Source organism: Homarus americanus, unplaced genomic scaffold (genome assembly GCF_018991925.1).
Source record: "Homarus americanus isolate GMGI-L3 unplaced genomic scaffold, GMGI_Hamer_2.0 scaffold15667, whole genome shotgun sequence".
Taxonomy (NCBI): domain Eukaryota; kingdom Metazoa; phylum Arthropoda; class Malacostraca; order Decapoda; family Nephropidae; genus Homarus; species Homarus americanus.
Genome location: NW_024726107.1, coordinates 1,663,520 through 1,680,086, shown reverse-complemented (window position 1 = coordinate 1,680,086; position 16,567 = coordinate 1,663,520). Strand labels below are relative to the sequence as shown.

The 16,567-nt window shown below is 42.3% G+C and overlaps 1 protein-coding gene across 1 annotated transcript; it reads left to right on the top strand.

Moving 5' to 3' along the window:
• Nucleotides 1-384: 384 nt before the first annotated feature.
• Nucleotides 385-16,078, top strand: LOC121865356 (glycine-rich cell wall structural protein-like). Its single transcript, XM_042364693.1, has 3 exons — nt 385-401; nt 2,657-3,096; nt 16,023-16,078. The coding sequence occupies exons 1-3, from the start codon at nt 385-387 to the stop codon at nt 16,076-16,078; spliced, it is 513 nt and encodes a 170-aa protein (XP_042220627.1).
• The last annotated feature ends 489 nt before the right edge of the window (nt 16,079-16,567 follow it).

Here is a 16,567-nt window from a genome sequence, read left to right as displayed (position 1 = left end):
ACAGCCTGTAGAGTGTGTATGTGTTCAAGAGCTCTCACTTTGGCAGTGTGTTGGAGATAAATACTTTGCATATTCAGTTTTTTAGGCGGATATGTCGGTATTGTGATATCGAAGGGAACTGTCCGTCAGGGTGGAAGGAAGTGCTGCTGTGTCTAAACTTTGTACTGTCGGTCTAGTCCAAACATCTTCATATGTGTAGCTGTAGTTTGGATCCATTTAGATTCACCAGTCCCATGGTTCATACATTCTAGCAATTTCAAGGAAACAATGTTATCAGGATCACCACGCAGGAGCCTCAGGGCTATCATGAGGTTGACTTCAATTATTCTATCATTGTCACTGGGTATACCTAGTTCTTTCCTCAAAGTAAGTACTTTAGTGCTCATGGGACACCAGGGCTGGTACGTGGTAATCTATCAGAGATCTTATATATACTAGGTACATTGTTTTAACAATTATAATATTAGTACCATAATGTGGACTGTACTTAGCTACACTTCTAAGAGGTTCAGTCTGTCAGTACATTGGCGGGTTAGCTGTTGTATGGCAGGTAATGTACAAGGGACGGAGGCACCAAGATATTTAAAAGAAGAAACATAGTCAATAGTGTTGTTACCTATCTTGAATTTGGCAGGGCCGCGTTTGCGATTACCAGCTTGTTTGTTGAACACTTTAGTTTTCTCAGTGGAGATAATAAGACCAAGGTTCTCACAGGCTGTATGTACAGTACAGTCAGTTAAAGGACCCTTACTTACCAGTCTCGCAATTTACCTGGTAATACTTGTTAGGCATCGTTGTCAGATCCAAAGGTACTATTATTATAGTTTGTGCTGCCAAAGGCTTAAAAATGATCTGAGAATCTTGGGCATTCTGCGTTCCTTGTTGTAGTCGAGTTGCCAAGTCATTAATATAATTTCTTCATTATTTAAGCAAATATAAGAACATTTGGAAACTTCTTATGACCTTAAATAACAATGAATAGTTTATTATTATAATGATTCTACCTTTGGATTGTTTAATATTTATCCTGACAGTGATACAGCTGAAAATAGATCCACGAATCACAATCACCATTACATACAGCCTTACTTTACCAAGTATTGCCAGCTAAAATTGCTAGCACGAGAGGCAGGGTGGGGTCGGTGCATTTTTGGCTGACTGTACATGGTTCAGGGTAGTTTGCATTTCACGATGAGTTTTAGTGTGTATAAGAATATCATCAGCATAGCTGAATATGATATTGCTGGGGTTGTCTGGAATTAAATTTAATAATGCATTCATAAGAACATTGAACAAAGTGGGGCTAAGCACTCTACCTTGAGGGTTACTAAGTTGCATATCTTTAACCTCACTTTTGTAGCCCTGAAACAGTGTAGCACCAGTGGGAGGTGGTTGTGATGGGTGGCCTAGTGTAGTGGTAGTGATAGTGGTGATGATGGGTGTGGGTGGCCTAGTGGGTGACCGGATAAAACCCCAACGGACAATACCCCAGTCTCATGTATAAAATATAAAATAGAACACTTTTATGTTTAGGTTAGGTTAGGTTAGGTTAGGTTAGGTTAGGTTAGATTAGTGTTGATAAATGACAACCCCGTTGGGGTTTTGTCATGGAACCGGCCTAGTGTGGTGTTGCGTGGCATAGTGTGGTGGGGGTGATAGTGGTGATGGTGGTGGTGGTGAGTAACCTTGAGTGGCGTTGGGAGTGGTTCTGTTTTTGTCATAACTTAAGCGAGTCTGTTAAACTTTCTTCATTGTTAAACTTTACAGGGAAAAATCAACGCAGGAATCTTTGAGAAGTGATCTTGTGTTATGTTAAGCGAGTCACTAGATAACACTTGTGTCACTCGAGTTCCAGCATGAAAAGTGGAATCACCAGAGGTATTTCTTGACAATTTACGATGAAGTTCACAATAAGTAGTAGAGTAGGTTAGGTTATTTCAATGTTGTTATAAGTTAGTCGTCTGTCTCAGTCATTATATAAGGTGTAATTTTATATGGGGATTAAGCAATTTATTTCAACTTTAAAGCAATAAGTACAGTACTTGAATAAGTATAGTCATCAGTCAGTACACATGCTGCTGTCAACAAGCGGCTCTTATCGTGTATCATAAAGTGACGAATTATTGACCCTCGATTACACTTAAATTTTATTATGTAATTTGTTGTTCTTGATGCATGAAGTTTATGGCCATCTCTTGTCATCGGAAGTTGAAACTGTAACACACAATTTATCTAAAAAATATTAAATCATCTCCTCCTTCCCAACCTGTCTCAGGTGACGTCATCATATATTTTGTTAATACTCAAGGGTTTTCCACCAAATTTTTTTTTCAAAATGTGTTATGATGAAGTGGTTGTACAGTACGTATAGTGATATTTTTGCATGGAAATATGCCTTTAACATGGAACCTGTGGGCATCACTTAAAGAGGTGTGTTTACTCTTAGGTTGATAATTAAGTTAACACTTAAATATCTTTTTAACAGCTCATACCTAGTGTATCGCTATCGGTCACTTGGGCGCTTCAGGACAACTAAATCTCATTTAAATCATGAAAAAGTATTTGTGTGCTTCATGATCTTTCAGTATGAAAATATGTTACTAGTATCTGATTAGGGAGTTAACGTCGTCACTCTACAAATATTTCTCTTCCCAAGGGCGGCGCTGGTGACGGGGCAACAAATCCTCGGTCAGCTAGCAGGTCAGGGTGGCGGCTCTAGCAATTTTGGAGGAAGACCCTTTGGGGGAAGACCCTTTGGAGGACGACCTAATCAAGGTTTTAGCAACAACTTTGGAGGACGACCCAATCAAGGCTTTGGAAACAACTTTGGAGGTGGCTTTGGAGGACGACCTAATCAAGGTTTTGGCAACAACTTTGGAGGAGGTTTTGGAGGACGACCTAATCAAGGTTTTGGCAACAACTTTGGAGGAGGCTTTGGAGGACGACCTAATCAAGGAATTGGCAACAACTTTGGAGGAGGCTTTGGAGGACGACCTAATCAAGGAATTGGCAACAACTTTGGAGGAGGCTTTGGAGGACGACCTAATCAAGGTTTTGGCAACAACTTTGGAGGAGGAGATGGCATCTTCGGTAACAGTGAGTATACTGCACTGCCATTTTGTGTTCTGCGCCGGTGACGTTGACTGCTGGGGGACCATAGGAGGATTGTAGTAAGATTGACGCGGAGATAAAGCAAATGATAAGTAATTAGGATGACATAACAGAGAATATGGACAGAGAAAGGATAGAGGAGCAGAACAAACACTCCAAAATATAACTGATTTATCGACACTTCTGCTCACCTATAACAGACCAATGAAATATATACAGTACTTCGCACTCCCACTGTCTACCCACGAGCTTGACTCCGTCTCTTTACACTTGGCATCACCACGCAGCCTGTAGTGATGACTTTGTTAATATATGCCAGAAACACATAGGCTTCTCTTATCAACAATTATAATATGGCTATAATAGTTAAAAGTTTGGAAATCCTCAGTTAAGGGAAGAAATAACGTACAGTATGTATTACAGATAACTTAACATTTGGTGATCGTGTGTCGCTAAGAGTATCACGATGTATGTATTGTATACTAAGTATTAAAATATTAAGCACTATATAGTCTTATAAGCCTAGTTATTTCAATAAGCAAATCAAATAAATTACCTACGAAATGACGAGGATATGTATACACTGGCGGGAAGAGGAAACTTGTATCTTCTAAACTACACCTTGTATGAATACCAAATTTAATGAGAAACTCGCTACGTCATTTATTAATCGATTTACGGAATAAAAACAATTATAGAAGATAATTAAAATTGAACATAAAAGTTTTCCCGCCATTTCACGCGTTTAGAGGGACATTGGCGGAGAAGCTAGACAAGACGAGCGATGACACTCTTTGGGTAGAGACGAGCCAGAAAACCAAGAAATGCTTACAAGCAGCACGCAACACAGGAAGTGAACGAATTCCAACCTCTGGTGAGGATATCTGCAATTCACTGTCAGAGGGCAAACTTCTAATGTTTGGGAGCTGCCACTGTATTTTAGTTCTGCAACCTTCTTGGTTATATCTTTTTCTTTATTTTCTGATTCAATTTCTCAAAGTATTTATTGTATTTCTTTCAGTATTCTAACTTATTTGCTCATTTCCTCTTACTTTTATTCTCAGATTTACTTTGTTATATTCTGTTTTATGGGTTAACCTGGGAGAACCACATGTCTATTCTTACACTATCGTGTAATTACTGTACTTACATCTTACCGTTGCCAACACCAAGGCTTTCTTTAGAATATAACACAGACAATGAACCTTTCAATTAAAGTGGTAGCGTGGTAAATACGAGAGGTTAGGCACGTGACAATGTGAACCTTCACTCCCAACAATAAAATTTAGGTTCAATTACTGATTACATTACTGACCACTAAGTCTTACTTTATAAGTAACAAAAATAGATGTTTAGTTGCCATTTACAATATTCAATAATTATACCTCCTTAAGGGTATAATTACACAACATTGAGAATATTGATGGTCACTCTAAAACTTCTCAATAGCACAGTGATAGTATTATAGCGCCATGCTATTACATGCTTAACAAATAGGAAAACATCCATCAGCATGAGTATAGCTGGTTCACTCACATCCATAACAAACTCTAATGCTGTTGATAGTAATATATTTGGTCTCAATTATCAACATGGGACAATTGTATTCCCGATAAACCACCCACAACAATGTACACAATAATAATCAGCACAAACAGACAGGATATTCAAAACAAATTACGCTCGGCTCACTCCGGAGCCACGGTGGCTCGGTGGTTGAGAGCTCACTCTCCCTTGACTAGTTCCCCGGGCTAGTGACGCACTCGGATCTTAATCTCATTGTATTAAAGGCATCCTGCCTCGGGTATTTTGCCTGCAGGCAGCAACAGCAGCGGCAACAACACATACAGTGCCTGGTAGATAAAGGAGTCTCAAAGAAGTCTAAAAGTCACAGAGACCCATATATGCCCAGCCGTTTTATTTCAGGCAGTGAACAGTTGACAGGTTCCTCTCAAATGATAAATGACATCCATGATTACATAACTGACAATAATTTCAATACAGTTATCAGAATTTTCTGATGACTGTGAATCAAAACAATCTGACTTCAGTGGCGAGTAGAACTCTCGTACGTCTCACAGGGCAGATACAGGATTCTCCCTTTCCCTTGGAAATTCTAACACCGACTTACTTGACAATTTCACGAAGCTCTCAACATCACTCACAATGGATCTTGAATGTTTCAGCTATAAGCAGGTATTCATCTTACAGTATGCATTTATTCGAAATTTTAAATATACAGATGTAAACATGTGATACTAGACTAACTAGAGATTCTGAAACACACAAGAGAAAACGGACGTCCCAGTTCACTACTGAAGAAAACAACAGAAAATGGCGTCTCAGTAGGGGGACTCAAGAAATAAATTATAGCTGCAAATTTTATGGACTATTCAGCGTTATATGAATCATCTGATGTTACGTTAACTAACATGTATGACTGTGGTTATTACAAGGCTTTCCCCTCCTCAAAGATTTATGTTATGCGGTATAGTGAATAAAACATTCCAATAATTACATAATCTTCAAAACAAAATACACTGTAATGTTTGGTTATTTGTCAACAATACATACACTACAATATAAGGGCGGCGGATTCTGGCACTATCTCTCCCACTACAATTCCCTTCCTAACCTCCTGCTCCTTCCTCTGTCATCTTTCCCGCTCTGCCTTTCGCTACCAACAACTTTTTTATTGGAGCTTCTAAACTTGAACTGAACCACTGAACCACCGAGGCCACCATTAAGAGCCGGGACACTCTGCCACCATTAAAGGCTGGGATTTTCTTCCTCCCTTATATTTTTATTTCATACTTCTCTCTCTGTCTTAGTTCCTTCAATTATTCTGTCTAAATAGTTCATTTCATAGTTCCTTCAACACCTCAGACCTTTGGTAGCATGGCAAGGGTTAGGCACATGGGTACTGCAATTCTGAGGTGAAAATGAATACCCCTAATATACTCTAAGAAATGGTTTATTAATGAAATTAAAGTTGGGAAAAAGATGTCCTCGGCTTTTTGTTCATCTGCAGTTGAAATTGAATACTATACTCTGGCTTCTTACAACATTACAGGTGTTACATGGCATTACATTACGTTACAAGACAAACTTATATCTGATACCTTCAATAAACTGTTGTTAGTACATATGGAGGATGCACTCACAGCACAACATGTTATTACTGATACCAACAATTTACATGGGTTCACTACCCATTATGGGATAATTATATTCCGTTAATTATCTCCAAACATATACAACAAACACTGTGGACCACATAACTGTACTGCATGTTCCAGGGTAGGACACGGGCGTCTCAACAAATGAAGACGGCTGTTATGGTCGGTGGTAGTCTGACACGTGGCGATCGTCTGGGGTCCATGTCCCACGATGCAGACTGGGGCAAGTCAATCCTGCCGAATCGACGACATCGTCCAATATAGCTAACTGCTAGGTATCCACCGTCTCCAGGCAGCCTGTGGGGTGTTCAAATAACATACACACTGGATCTGAGATAAATTTGTAGACGCGTCAAGGAAGGATGATCCTCCGTCCCGTCCGGGTTTATATCCCCGTGAGTTGCCAGAGGTGGCTACTCACGCAATGACAAAAATTACATTCAAATCAACTGCTACACATTCAAAGATGACCCTCAGTTGACACGGGTCTGGCGAATTTCTAAAGTTGATATACATAAACTATTTCGAGATTGAGCTTGTCAGTAAAAGTGGAATATATACGCAGACAACTGTGTTCAAATGGGCGCGACTTACGGACAAGGAGCCTTGGTGTAAAACGCGTTTCTTCCTAGGGATAACTAACCAGTTATCCACATGTTTTGCGGGCGTGAAGTATAATAATAATCAACAAGTTTTAAAACAGACCAGCTGTCATTGTGATCATGACAACAACGCATGACAAATAGTTTCACACACAGAAAAAACTATGTGCACATCAAATGAGTTATAAAAAAATTATAGACACAGATAAATAAATCCATGAAATTAACAGTCATGTACACTCGGAAACCATCATCTCTAGCCCACCTGGGTCGGTACTGGAGGTTAGAACAGTGTCCTTTCTGGAAGGGGGCCCACTTTAACTATCACGAGGCAACACACACACACGAACACACACATAGTATGGCTGTATAGATGACATTATGTATAAATATTGTATATGGCATTTTATACTCTACATTATCTTCATTATAGCTGAACACGAAGAAAAATTACCATAGGTTGTAGTTACGAAAGTATGAAAGGAAATAAACATTTCCGAACCACCCAGTGAGTCCACACAACGTTTACAGCGCTTGTGTGTGTGTGCCAGACCACGATGCTTCCCATCATTCGCATAACTATATGAAAAATCGTGTTTAATTTAACTACATATTTCAAAAACCTTAAATTACATGTGGTTCAGTCACTCCTCATTTGACACACTTATAGTGTAATACTTTGACCATCCCACCTGGGCACATGGAGGCCCACGGTAACTCTTACGGGGCAACATACGCACGAACACACAAGTTATGATATGAACCCTTCCAGGCTTCACTATCATTATCATGTTATGTTCATCGTGCTCTGTATCTTGGTAACTAGTCATAGTATCAATACATGACAGTGTTATTAGTATAATATTGTAACTTTTACCCTACAGTTGTTGTTGTAAATCATGGACAGGAAGGATACATAAATTGTAATATCAAGTGTATGGTTCGCTCAAAGTCACCCCAAGTCAGACAACGCGTCACACAAAGTTACACTGTGTGTGTGTATACGTGTGTGTGTGTGTGTGTCTGTGTCTGTGTGTGTGTGTGTGTCTGTGTCTGTGTGTGTGTGTGTGTGTGTTGTAACATTAAGCTTCATCCGTAGTAGGTAAGATGTTTCATAAAGAGGTTTCTCCCATTCGTCATTGGGAGCATCGTCCCAGAGCACATTGTTTCCATCAAAACCATGGTTCATCTTTATTTCCCTTCTTCCGTGTAACTATTGTTCATGTTCTGGGTAATAAGTTCAATATACAGGAGCGAACACAAACACCTGTATAGTTTGTAGGTTCGATTTACTGGATAAGAGATATGTACTCAAGGAGAGTAGTGCTCTCCGACCTGTCTGCTTGTCAACTGCTCTATAGACGACGTATGGCAAGTGAGACATTAACAGCTTCCATACGTCGCCAGGCACATTAATTAGGCATGTGGGACATCTTAAATATATTGCCACACGCTACTAGCTTGGCTGAATAAATAGTACATAAATGGAGCACATACATAATATACATAGCATAATATAGATACAGCATACAGAATATACATACACCTCCCTCCCCCCTATGTGCTCATAGCAAAGTCTTGAGCGGACGTTTTCTTTTGGATCCGTTCTGAGCGTCGAGGGACTAGATCACTGGGAAGGGTATGGGACTCAACACTGGTGGCGGGGTCAGCAGAAGGCATTGTTACGGGGCGGAGAAAACGGCGGTTCCTCCACCACACACGACCACTGGGTAACCGCACCTGGTAGTCCCGTGCCCTACCGAGACCCATGACTACGCCTACTTTGTCCCAACGTAGGGAGGTCGGGTCCTGAACACGGACTTGGGTGCCGACACTCAACCTGGGGAGAGAACGGGCGTGGTCGTTGTAGCGGGCGACGACGTCCTGAACACATTCGGCGGCTCGGCGATCACAATCCTCTGTCTTGGCCTGCCACTCCTTGGAGAAGGATTGAGGGTGAGCAGGGACACAAGAACGAAGGGGGCGTCCATACAAAACCTGGGCAGGGGAGCGTCCGGTGTAGTTAGGTGTGTTGCGGAGTTCAAGAAGACCCCGGTCGAAGGCCTCGCAGTCAATGTTCCCAGAAGGGGCCACCTTAAGGATGAGGTGCTTCAGGGATTTGACAGCAGCCTCAGCGTGGCCGTTGGACTGCGGGTAATGGGGCGATGACAACACATGCCGGACTCCCCATCGGTCGAGGAACACAGCAAAGTCCCGGCTTGTGAACTGAGGCCCTCCGTCGGTTCGCAGGCGCACAGGAACGCCCACGTCACGGAAGTAGTGGCGGAACTTGCTGATGGTGGCGGCAGACGTCGTGTCATTACCGCACTTGATGACAACCGGCCAACCAGAGAGACGGTCGACGATAACAAGGAAGGAATTTCCTGACACAGAGAAAAAGTCGGCTGACACAGACTCAAAGGGGCGGGTGGGGTTGTCGTCACTCATGAAGGGTTCCTGCTGCTGGCTGGGTTGTAGTACGTGGCGGGGCTTACACACCTGGACAGCATTGGAGATGTCGGGGTCGATGCCAGGCCGGAACACAGTCTGTCTTGCACGTCGTTTGGTGGCCTCGGCTCCACAGTGACTGTCGTGGAGGCGAGCCAAGGCGTGGAGACTTGAAGCAGCAGGGACAACTACCGAAGGAGAGGTGTCACTGGCCAGAGGTAGGGGTAGGGCGGCAGCAGGGTAATTGCTGCTCCCTTCGTGCACCCTGTTGGCGTATTTTACCTCGAGAATCGGTGTTGGGAAGTCCTGGGAGATGATGGCCAACTCTTGGCAATGTCTGTAGGACAGCAAAGGAGTCGGGACACCATTATGCACGTCAATCCAGGCTTGACACGACCTGTTGCCAAAGGTGACATGTGCACAGAGTGAACCTAGGGCTGGGGCCATCTGTGAACCATCTGCCGTGACGCAGAGGTCCTTGGGAGGCGGTCCTAGATCGCTTGGAGAGAGCCCCAAGCATTGCAAATGCTGGGGACCGATGACTGTAGCATCAAAGCCGGTGTCAGGCAACATCTGAAGACGGGATGACACACTGCCATAGGTCACGATGACACTGATGTACTGGGGAACTTTGGTCCTGGGATGCGAGGAGTACACCCTCCTAATATGGGTCGGGCTTTGTCCAGGGTCGTCGTGCCTCTGATTTGGCGACTTTGGGCGGCCCTCACTGGTAGAAGGGCGCTGAAGCTTCCGCCGACGCTGTCCCTTGGGTTTGTTGGAAGGGCAACACTTGTCATAGTGGCCCAGACGACCGCACACATTGCACTGGACGCGTTTGGCTGGGCACCGTACTGTGAGTGACCAGTGGCCCTTAGGGTCACAACTGTTGCATGTAGACTCAGCAGCTGGACACGCCTGTGTTCCGTGCTGCTTACCACAGTTGTTACAAAATGAACCGGGCGTGGACGTGGTGGGCGAAGGCGTAGGAGCAGACTTCTTGTCCTTATTGTACCGGGACACAGCGCGTACAGCTGTAGGGGGAGCTCGGATGGCAGAGGTGGCACACCTGGCAGCCTCATAGGAGCGACATATCGTCAACACATCCCTGAGAGAAGAGGAAGAGTCGAGGGAGGTGAGGCGTTGGACAAGTTCCTCGTCCTTAACACCCATCAGGATCACCTGCTTCAACTGGGTCTCCTCGCACTGCTGGTGGTGGCCTAGACATATATCTACCTCTTCCGAGGCTCTCTTAAGATGTACATAAAAGGCGTCAAAAGTCTCACCCTCCATCTGTCTGCAGCTAAACAATTCCCTCCTGCGCAGAGCTTCATTCTGCTGTCCTTTGATGTGCCGTTGCAGAATGTCCAGTACCTCCTCTACAGACAACGAAGAGGTCGGAGGTACCTGCAACGTATGTTCTAAGACACGCTGAATTTCCAAGGACAGGCACATACGCAGCTGGATGAGTTGTTTAGGCTGTGACAAACTCTGGAGATCCACCATTGTAGCATTATCAGTCCACCGTCGCCGCCATTCACGAAAAGTCTGGAAATTCACATCAGACTTCAAGATGGGCGGTGTTTGAGCTGCTGCTTTAGGTGGGGCTGGGGGGCGTGAAGGAAGCATTGATGAGGTATCTGAACCAGTCAGTACCGAGGCAGTGTTAGAGCCAGGGGCTTGGTTAACAGTGAGGCGAGATATCAAGGCTTCAAACCGTGCACTGTCTTCCAATCTCCGTTGGTGGTCTCTCTCTGCCTCTGCTTGTCTTCTGCGTTCGTCTGCCGCACGTCTGTTAGCTTCATCCTCGCGCCTTTCATCTCTCATAAACTTCATTAAAGCAATTATCTCTGGAGACAACGCTGAATATCGAGGTGAAGGGCTGCGCGATGATGTGGGAGCTGGAGCGTCATGGTCAGCCTGGTCATCCATCTCTGCGGAGCTATCATCCGACTGACTCATCCGGACGCTGGTTCCACGGCTACGTAAGGCACGAGACATAACTACTTCATCTGTGTACTGTGTCTAAATCAGTGTTGACCGGTCAGCCCGTCGTATCAACAAGATCTCAGACAAAAATTTAATTAAATACACAGATAAGTAGATTATATATATAAAATATATATAAGGGAGCCGCCGCGGTCAGTGAGTGTTAGTACATGTATGTGTGTGTGCGCGCGTCTGGGTGGGGGCAGTCTTCTCGAGCTGTGAGGGGGGTGGAGAAGACGACTAGCGGCAGTTACCCTCCAGGCTTCGCGAGGGGAGGTGTACTAAGGTCTACTCCTTACAAATGCCCAGAACATGCCGTGTACCTTGGGAATCCTTTAGAACAAGGTCACACATGTATGGCACGAAACACACAATGCACTAAACACTTCACAGAAAACCACTGTCACTGACAAAGTTGCTAAATTCTTCGAGGAGAGGTGGCGGGCGGCGGTTGACACAGGGCAAGGGGTCCATAAGCAGGCTTTCCACAAACTTTGCACTGTCACTCGTAATTATCCAGTAAAACCGGTTCACTGCGTCATGTTCATGTTCTAGGTAATAAGTTCAATATACAGGAGCGAACACAAACACCTGTATAGTTTGTAGGTTCGATTTACTGGATAAGAGATATGTACACAAGGAGAGTAGTGCTCTCCGACCTGTCTGCTTCTCAACTGCTCTATAGACGACGTATGGCAAGTGAGACATTAACAGCTTCCATACGTCGCCAGGCACATTAATTAGGCATGTGGGACATCTTAAATATATTGCCACACGCTACTAGCCAGGCTGAATAAATAGTACATAAATGGAGCACATACATAATATACATAGCATAATATAAATACAGCATACAGAATATACATACAACTATATCCATATGGCTAAGTGCTTGCTTTTCATTTCTTTATTTACCAAAATATTGTGGATCAGTTACTCGTTATTTAACACATACATGCACTTAGAGCATCAAGATTGTTTCGTAGGCATGACTATTGGTTAATTGAAACCCCAAAAATATGTTTCACATATATTATGCATAAACATTGTAAACATATCTATGTGATTATTGTAGTATATAACATATATTTAATGTCTGAACAGATTCCCAAGAGTTATGCATATTAATGCATAGATTTTGTAAGCATATTTATGTGAAGTGACGTAAAACCACATAGTAAAATACCTGGACAAATTCCCGAGAGTTAGGAAACGAAGTCTATGTGGCCCCAACGAGGTTACACCAGAGAGCTAACTCTCCCGCCACCCCCTACAAGGCTCCGTCGGGGGCGGAGATTTAATTCTTGACCACAGGTTAATACCGTGTCCAACCTCCATCTGCTGCTATAACTTCATGCAATCTGGTGGGCATGGAATCTACCAGATTGCTGCAGATGTTCGGCCTCCTCCTTATTCCCTCCCACACATTATGTGCGTGTCTCCTCACTGCCTCACTCGTTTTCTCCTCAACATCCCATTCAACAACCATATGCGCCCATAGATTTTCTATTGGATTACAATCGGCTCCTTTAGGGGGCCAGTCCAATAGAATAATCTGCGGGTGCGCCTCAAACCAACGCTTGACTGCCTGACTTGTATGTATTGGACTGCGGTCTTGCACCATACATATAGGCTGTGGGTCTGGGATGGCATATGAGTTGCTGGGAGGATGGTTAGCAGTCCTGTTGAACTGGCAGGTAGACAAAATAGAAAACTCACAGCCAAACTGTAAGAAAACCCATGGACAATGAGACATTAGTAAAATATACTAGGTCATTTTAGCGCGTGCACACACATTATATACAGACCTATTGGTCCTTGCGAGGCTGTTTGGTTATGCTATGCTAACTAGTTTGCTAGGGTGAGGGAAAGTGTATATATATATATATATATATATATATATATATATATATATATATATATATATATATATATATATATATATATATATATATATATATATATATATATATACACATATGTAACCGGTCGGAATTACTTTGACTTTAATTTCTCACTTGGCTTGGGGTTTATTAATTATGAGATGGAAATTGCAGTGGAAGCGCCCCTTGGAGAAAAATCCCGAACCAGCATAAGAACACTTAAATTTACTACCAAAATGAATTGTTCGTGACCCGTGGAAGGATAGCGTCTGTGACTGGGATGAATGAGACACACTGTAAAATTTAGACAATTATATTCCCTCCAACACTACAGACACAACCAAATAATGGTACACCAACATATGCACACCTCTTAACCTGAACGTAAAACACTACTTTGGGGAATAAAAGTTATACATGATACTGAAATTATTAGAAACTTAGACAATGCCTGATTAGACAACAATAAATTCAAAGTATTAAAAAATGTTGCTTGTGCACATGAAACAGGTCTTAAGGGCTTTCAACAAAATAATATCAATCACTGAGGAAATGGTATAAAAAAATAAGAAATTATTAATTCCACTATGAATAGGCGTAAAGGGCACTCAATAGAATTAGGTTACACCAACAGATGCAGGCCTTAAGGGTTTTGAACAAAATAATATCAATCACTGAGAAAATGGTATTAAAAAAATAAGAAATTAATAACTCTACAATGAATAGGCCTTCAGGGCACTCAACAAAATTATATTACCCCAACAGATGCACACCTCCTAACCTAACTTAAACACTACTCTGGGGAACAAAGGTTATACCTGAGATTGAAATTATAAAGAAATATTAAATGCATTAAAGGAACTAAATCACAGTATCACTTACAACATAAGGGAGAAAACTCATCTGAAAAACAGTTCCCTCATTCTCTGGTTTCAATTAGCGACACAAACATTAAAAGCAATACTATCACAATTATTTAAGAAATATTAATTACACACAGCAAGTTTATCACCAGATTAAGAAGTTACTGAATCCACCAATACCCTTAAACACATGCTCCCTAACCTAACACATAGATTCTGCCTACACTCCGGAGTTTCTTAAGGCACAACCAGCAGGCACCCGTAGTTTAAGGCCCAAACCAGCCTTTCTCAACCTTGGAAATGTACCTCTAAGTTCCACTGGACTCTTGGTCCCAGCTGTGTGGCCCTGTATCACTTAGCTGGCTTCACTTTACCCCCAGTACATCCATGAAACGGAAGGGAGTGAGCCAATCAGACCTTGTACAGTTGAGAGAAGCTTTGGCTTCCCGTTAGTAAAAGGTTTTCACTAAGCTGCTTGAAGATATGTGGTATTGTGAGCCGAGGTAGAGGAGAGCTAATGACCCCAAACGATCGTCACGTCGTTAGTTGGGCACCCAGACGGCTAGGTTCACTCCAACTCTCACCATACTCTACAGGTGGCTCAAACCCAGGTCAGTGGACGGTCATACAGCTCGTTTCACCACCACTCGTCTCATACCGCCAGTGGACGTTATCATACCCCAGACGTTTCACACAGCGTGGGCTCTATAGAGCCCTGAAAAAATCCGAGCTGTTAGCTATTGTCTCACATCACCGTTTGTTCCTACCGCCCTATCTGGCTTTCTCTGAGATTGAACAAAACTTACTTGTTAATATTGATATTAAATAACGAAGGCACCAGTTCACGTGGTCCCTTTCTCCTGGGTACAGAACAGAGATGGTCTTCTGGCGTGACCTCCCTCACAACTCCCCAGCCACGCTTGCTCACTGGTTCACGCTTTTCATGAGTGACTTATTTACCAGACGATTAACAGCTTAATTAGGACATACGCAACATTTTCAGACTGGGAAACGATCTATGATTACTTTTAATTTAATAACTAATATTTAATGTCATAATTCGCCTCCATATTAATTCGGTAAATTACATTTAATATCGTATAGGCCTAGATCCACAACCTCTCGTTACGTGCAGGAGCGCGGTCTTCCCTCAGACGACCTTGAACCCAGTATCACCAATGGCTCGGCATTTGAAATTACACTGAAATTTCTGAATATTACATATATATATATATATATATATATATATATATATATATATATATATATATATATATATATATATATATATATATATTTAACTCTTCTCAACAAATGCAAGGATGTTGCCCCATGAGAGTTACCTTTGTGCCTCCATGTGCCCAGGTGGGATGGTCAAAGTATTACACTATAAGTGTGTCAAATGAGGAGTGACTGATCCACATGTAATTTAAGGTTTTTGAAATATGTAGTTAAATTAAACACGAGTTTTCATATAGTCATGAGAATGATGGGAAATAAAAGATATAGATGGGGTGTGGTGGAATCATCGTGGTCTGGCCACAAACGCTGTAAACGACATGTGGATTCACTGAGTGGTTTGGAAGTGTTTATTTCCATTCATAATTTCGTAACAACAACCTATGGTAATTTTTTCTTCGTGTTCATATATAATGAAGATAATAAAGAGTATAAAATGCCATATACAATATTTATACATAATATCATCTATACAGCCGTACTATGACTGTGTTGTTCGTGCGTGTGTTGCCTCATAATAGTTAGAGTGGGTCCCCGTCTAGAAAGGACACTGTATTAACCTCCAGCACCGACCCAGGTGGGCTAGAGAATATGGTTTCCAAGTGTACACATAAAAAATATGAAATTCTTACATTAGCAACACACAACATAATAAGAATAAAAATCACATGTTACATTTTTGTGCATCAATTTGATTTTGCATGTAAACAGAAGCTTACACAGGACTACAACGAGGTTCAACAATAGAGTTCTTAGGCCAGATGTAGCTGAACTGACCCTATCCGGCTGTTGAGTGATTCGGGCTAACTTTGATACGAAAAGTCAATCCTCTCATGAGACGAGGCAAGATCTGAGGGCCAGAGTTAACGTGGACGTCCAATGAACAGTGATACCGACGCAATTGTCCTCATGAGATATCGATCAAACACTACCCGTTTGTTGTTCTGAAATAATTCATTTAAACTGCACCAGGTCAATTGTATCCGTACACGCCTGGCCGTCACTAAAGTCTAGTACAACTACATCCTATCAAAACTGAGGCCTAACCAGAATAAGACCTCCAACAATCTGAATACTCAACTCATCAGATGGTTTCAACTCAAGTGAAACACATCTTCCAACCTCCATGCCCTTACCACACTCTGACAATCCAATTTGACAATATCCTCCCACAAAAATAAAATAAAAATTTACAATCACCTACACACTCACAGGAGAAAAAAAAAATCACAATTATCTTCCTCAATCATGATTAT

Bases quoted from the DNA above. Each gene is read 5' to 3' on its own strand.
- LOC121865356 (XM_042364693.1), top strand. The intron at 3,097-16,022 runs GTGAGTATACTG...GCATGTAAACAG, and splicing joins AGATGGCATCTTCGGTAACA to AAGCTTACACAGGACTACAA.